The 5,765-nt window shown below is 42.3% G+C and overlaps 1 protein-coding gene across 1 annotated transcript; it reads right to left on the bottom strand.

Annotated features, from left to right (window-relative positions):
- Positions 1 to 1,238: 1,238 nt before the first annotated feature.
- TMEM17 (transmembrane protein 17) lies at positions 1,239 to 5,517 on the bottom strand. Its single transcript, XM_061356172.1, has 4 exons — positions 5,357 to 5,517; positions 2,345 to 2,448; positions 1,975 to 2,088; positions 1,239 to 1,877 (listed from the first exon to the last, which is right to left on the bottom strand). Exons 1-4 carry the CDS (start codon positions 5,457 to 5,459, stop codon positions 1,548 to 1,550), a joined length of 651 nt encoding a protein of 216 aa, XP_061212156.1. The 5' UTR covers positions 5,460 to 5,517; the 3' UTR covers positions 1,239 to 1,547.
- Between the last annotated feature and the right edge of the window lie 248 nt (positions 5,518 to 5,765).

Below are 5,765 nucleotides of genomic sequence, written 5' to 3' on the forward strand. Positions count from 1 at the left end.
TAATTGTGGTTGACATAAAAATACATGCAATGTTTCCACTGCACCAGTTATGAATGTTTTCACAAGGAGTTTCTAACGCTGTGAAAGTGTTTTTGAAATGAAGTAACTTCTGCTGAAACCTCTTGCAGGCTCTGAATATGGAGGTCTAAACGTTTTATATTAACCATTAAAGACACTCGTAGGGACTCTCTTACAGAAACCCTCTTTTTCAGCACAAAAGCCAATCCAAGAGAGTTTTTAAAAAGAAAAAAACAAAACAACAAACCAAAGGAGTATATGCTCTGATAATATATGCTTTATAATAACAAAATGAAGAGGGAAATTTAATAGAATTAACTGTACCATTCACTCATGGATTAAAAAGAAAATGAACTGTTCTGGTATATAGCAAAGCTAATGCCTTCTTTTCACAAGAGATTCTGTAAGCTTTCAACATGCAGCAGCTTTAAGCACACTGTGCCTTTTTCACGTTAGACCCATCTTTACATTCCTTTGAGCAGGCTGGATGTTTGTGTCAGCTCTCAAAGCTGACGACTCTTGCCCTGCTGAAAAACTCAAAGGAGTCAAAAAACAAGAAGTATTTTAACTTTTGATCCCCATCCCTTCTTGACAGAAAAAGTGAACTTTTAGCCATTACAGAAACTGGAGCAGATAGTCTAGACATTAATACAAATGACAGGAATGGGGGAACCTTGGTATATGCCCTGGCTTGTAAGAAATGGGCTCTGCCTTTCAGTGACATAAACCAATTTTTTTAATGGCTGTAACATTGTTACTGCTGATTGAATCCTCCTTTGGAGAAAACTGCACCACTCTGTTTGAGTGCCTTCAATACTTCAAACTCCAACTAAGACAAAGATGAATGCAGGAGTTTTGAGGAATCAATACTTTTAAAATTCCATCCTTGGCCTATTATTAAGGAATTCCTAGTACTGGAATTATCTGGAAGACCACCTCTGAAACTGTAGTCTTTGGTCACTATCATACATTGTTCTTTCTGGGCTTTAAGATTATTTGAGGTTCTTTGTTGTTGGAGTGGGTTTTGGGGGGTTTCTTTACTTTTTTTTCCTTCACTGAGATCCAGCCTTTCTATGCAGACAGACCATGTTTATTTTCACTGAGGTACCAGACATTAACTATGTACAACATATCTGGAAGAACATAGACAAAACTGCTATCCACACAATAAACAAGTATAAAAGATTTATTGTAGACAAAATGTGTTTGTTTACAAAACAACAGTGAAGGGAAAAAGGCTTCCATTTTTTAAAAACCACCACGTGCCTTTACAAAATGTAGAAACCACCAAATCTACTCTGTTGAACTTGTTTCCGGACACAGTAACAGATCACAAATAGCCCACTCAAGCCAGTAACGTAACTGGCTTTGATTTTTTTCCTTGCAGAGTGAAGCTCCAATCTCTGAGGTTTAATGTTGGCTTTTAAGCAGTATATATTTTTTAATATCTTCGATGTAGGAAGGTAAAAAAAGACCCAACAAAATGGAAACAACTCTGTAGCAGCATAAGGCCTCCCTCCGATAGCTCCTCAAGGCCTCAGTGTGTGATCCCTAGCACTGCGGTCCCCACCAGCCACGGAAACTGCTCCTTCTTCTTTACCAAGGCCGTAAAAACCAGGAATGGGCTGGTCCTCTAGGTGGTCAAACTCATTAAGGCGAAAGTGAGTTGCCAGTTTGTTCACCATTCTTTTCAGGGTGACAAAGGCTGCAATGACTTGGAATGTGAGGAAGACAGCAAAGATGCTATTCACTGCTCGCTCCAGTGGCTGAATTTTTAGACCTTCATTAAAAAGCAAGAACAGAATCGTAGGCAACTGCAGGAGGAGAGTCAGGAGCCAAAACCCAGCCAACTCAGGGACCTATAACAGGGAGATATCACCTATTAAAAAACTCCAAAAATTAAACTCCAAAATTAAGCTCTACTTCACACATTAATGTGTACATGAAGTAACATACTTTCTCCTGCAGATTGCCCATGTATCCCAGGTAGAGTCGAATGACCTCTATTAATGAGGTCAGGATCATGATCGTGACCAAGATGAACTTGTAGTAATCCGACAAGTCTGGATACTAGAGTGAAGAAGAGAGTAAAAGTTTCTGCTGTGCTGTTTAACAACATGCTGTTTGTGATTAAATGAAGATACTGTTTGCTACTCTAAGCTGACAGTGTTGTTATTCGCTTGCAAATACACCTGAACCTCCAGTTCTAAGGAATTCCCAAATAAACCCAATAACCTCTAACTACAGTGAGTTCTACTTCAGTACTAGGAGGTGTCTCCTCCTAGTATTTACAATACATTTGTAAACCCTTTCCTTCAGGACTCACCTTCAGATGGAGCATGACAACTATGCTGAGCCACCAAAATGGGAAAAAATAAACGTTGAAATAGAGGGACATCTGCAATGGTAAACTGGAAACTACTTCATTGTCTGTAGATAGAGAGAAGTCTTTATCACTCCTAGTTTGTTCCATACTTCCATAAATATAACAGAATTCACCTTAGCTTCAAGCAGGGCATTAACATTCTCCCCAGCTAAACATTAAGAAAAATATTTTTACCCAGAGCAAAACTTCTTACCCTATCTTGAGTTGCACCATCTCCTGGAATCTAATGCAAACTTTCAGTTCACAGGACAGAGAATTTTTATCACATAGTCATATATTCAAGATGAGTGTCTGACTGCTAATTACCTGGTATAGCTTGTGGCTTACTCCATAAACTCTGAGTGGTAGTCTTAGCTCAAGTAGTGCTATATACTGACATTCAGAAAGAATTAAGTGGTTATTTCATTGCTGTTCCTCAGAGAACAAAGTTTAAATGATACAAAATACTAGATGATCATTATTTTGTAGAGGATTTACACTGCCTACTCCATTTTCAATCTTTATTTAAATAGACATTTGGATGTTGCAAGAACCCAGTAATTCTTCTAGTTCTTAACAGCTAACAATTTCAAATATGTGTCAAACTAAAACTTATCCTTTAAAGTCGGGAGAGAACAAAATGCATTCATACTATGTAGAGAAAAGCAAATATTTAACTCCAACATGCAGGCACTAAATTCTACATTTAGGATTTCATAATACACATACAAGATTAAACTTAAAACAAGGAAAAATTTAAAAGGGCATTCTAAGCAAATAATTCATTTTTAATGGGTGAAGTTTTATTGCTGTATTCTATTCAACTGATGATGCATCCACTTTACTTCAATTACCAAGTTCCCTTCCTTATGTTTTACCCAAAAGAAGCCTGTAGGCACATGTGGTACTATCTGAGCAAGTTTAGAAGGTATTCATTGTGACTTGCTGATTTGTATTCAAGTCCTACGTCCCTGTCTGTCACGGTGGTGATACTTGATTGAAATCTGTCTGAACAGTCATGTTGTCTCAGTCCCAGCTTTGGAACCACTGCCTTCTCTTTCCGTATCTTCCAACCACTTTCATACCTGTCTTTGTTCCATCTCAGTCTGGCATCCCTGTTTCCAATCCAGTCACATGCAGCCTGGTACACTCTGTTCCAGAAGTCTTTATGCCAGTTGCAGAAGTATTCATGGTATCTACTAGACTACATGGGAAGGGAGGAGGATTTGGGAACAGAACTGGGACAGACCTTAAGGGTAGGGTGTGAGGGGCAGGGAATTGTTATACTGAAATAGAAGGTGTAAGACAACCAATATCTGTATATATTTAATAATCCCATTTTTAAACATCAGCACTTTCGTACATCTGCAAAGGAATGAAATTCTACAGGTACTTCAATTTCACTATCTACCTAAAATTGTCCCAGATGTCCTAATGAATTAATCTCTTTAACACCAGGAGAGCTTTGAGGAGCACTGCTATACAATTCTAAAACGCTGTTTTACCTTTCAAACATGACCATCCAATTACCAGTACCTACGTGTCTGCCCTGTATGTACTTGATCAAAATTTAATGGTTCATGGCCATATTACTCAAAAGCAGAAAAGCCAAGAGCTCCAATTTCAATTGGGATGACCATGCTTTAGGTATGTTAAAGGCTTCGCTGACACAGCATGTGTATTTGTAACTTCTGTTCAAGTTTTACAACTGTGTTTTGGATGACTGCTTTGCAATATAAACCAACTCTAATTCATCTTCCTATCCCTAAACTGAACTAATGCTTACTTTCTGGGCTTGCTAAAATTAATGGAAAAGTCAGACAGTACTGTGATTGCCAATTCTTTGATGCTAGAGCAACTCGCTGATGTATAGATGTGTAAACTTAACTTTTGAAATCCTGATCTCCAAGAGTTAATGGTACATTTGCAATTGGCTTCTGAGAGCTGGATATTCACTTAGGAGTTTTCATAATGGGAAATGGAAATGACTAAAAGTTAATTCTGAATAACAATATTTCAGTGTTGTTTGATAAATGAATTACTAACAATTCTCAGCAGTATAACTACATAAAGGAAATGAGTACTCCTGTCTTGAAATGAGAATGACCTTTTGGTTATTTTTATCATCTTGAATGGATTTACCAGTTGGAATGAATATAGCCTTTTTATGTAGACAGACCATGTTTGTTTTCATGGCTACTCTTAGTCCAAAGGTATGAAAAGGGGGCATTGTTGGCTTGCAAGTTTCACTGGCAGTACGATGAAGGAATGGCTATAGGCAATTCTGACAGACTTTGAAAAACAAAGAGAAAGCTGGCATATCGTAAGCCTGAGTTTTTGCTACCCAGCTCCAGCTTTGTACACCTCGTTGTGCTGTTTATTCTGTGTTCTCTGTAATTGTTTTTTTACTTGGGTACAGGCAGAGTGCCTGGTGTGTGAGTAACAATGGATTTTACCTGCAATGCTTTAGGCAAACTTGCTAAGCTGTGGCGGTGGGTGTAGAGTGTACCCGGTTTTAAATCACGCCTGTTCCCTGTGTAACCCTTTAAGGAAGCCTCTCTCAGGCCTGCCACACCGCACGTGTTAGAGCAGTTTTACCGCAAACGGCATCACACCGCCACAATACAAGCCTGGCGGTGAAACCAGGCCCTATCGATAAGGCATTTCACGGCTGGGCTGACACCTGGGTACCGGGGTTACTCTGAGGCCTCTCCCGGGACCCTGGATCTGGAGCACAGCACCGGGGCTCTGGAACCGGTACCGCCCCCTTCCTGCCGGGACAGAACGGGAACGACCGAGCCCGCCCCAACGCTGGCAGATCACGGCCCTCACGGCCCTGCCCAGCCCGAGGCCCCGCCCCAACGGCCGCCAGGTGCCGGTTGGCGCCGCCATCTTCCTTCCCCGGACGCTTCCCCTCACCCCACCCGCGCCCGCCGCCATTTTTGTCGCTGGCAAGGCGGTGCCGCGCGTTACCTGCGCCATCGCCCGGGTCCCGCGGGCCGGTGGGCTGGCTGTCGGTGAAGACGCTGCGGCTGAAGGAGCCCAGCCGCCGCCTCAAGGGCTCGGGCAGCGACATGCTGCGGCGCCGCGGCCAGCCGTTGCTGTGGCGACGGGGCGCGCAGGCGCGGTGGGGAGGAGAGGTGCCGGCGGGTGGCCGCCAGCCGCTGGCTGGGCTATGGGTCCTCTCATGGGGATCTGGGTAGGGGCTTCTCCTGAGGAGCGGAGAGCGGTGCCTCGGCCACGGGGACAGTGTTATAGTGGAGCTTTGTGGGAGAGGTGCCGAGTCCAGAAGTTCATAATTGCTGGTGTGATGTAAAAACATGTTTAGGTGTGTTGTGTGTGCGAGAGCAGTCACTGCTGCCTCGGTGTGTGGTTAGACACA

Source organism: Neopsephotus bourkii, unplaced genomic scaffold, assembly GCF_033783945.1.
Source record: "Neopsephotus bourkii isolate Nb327-2 ecotype Australia unplaced genomic scaffold, CSIRO-AGI_Nbou_v1 NB_845, whole genome shotgun sequence".
NCBI classification, from domain to species: Eukaryota; Metazoa; Chordata; class Aves; order Psittaciformes; family Psittacidae; genus Neopsephotus; species Neopsephotus bourkii.

Excerpts from the sequence above, each read along its gene's own strand:
- TMEM17 (XM_061356172.1), bottom strand. The coding sequence starts at position 5,459 with ATGTCGCTGCCCGAGCCCTTGAGGCGGCGGCTGGGCTCCTTCAGCCGC. Across the intron at positions 2,449-5,356 it reads GGACCCGGGCGATGGCGCAG|ACAATGAAGTAGTTTCCAGT; the intron begins GTAACGCGCGGC and ends CTCTATCTACAG. Across the intron at positions 2,089-2,344 it reads TTGTCATGCTCCATCTGAAG|TATCCAGACTTGTCGGATTA; the intron begins GTGAGTCCTGAA and ends TCTTCACTCTAG.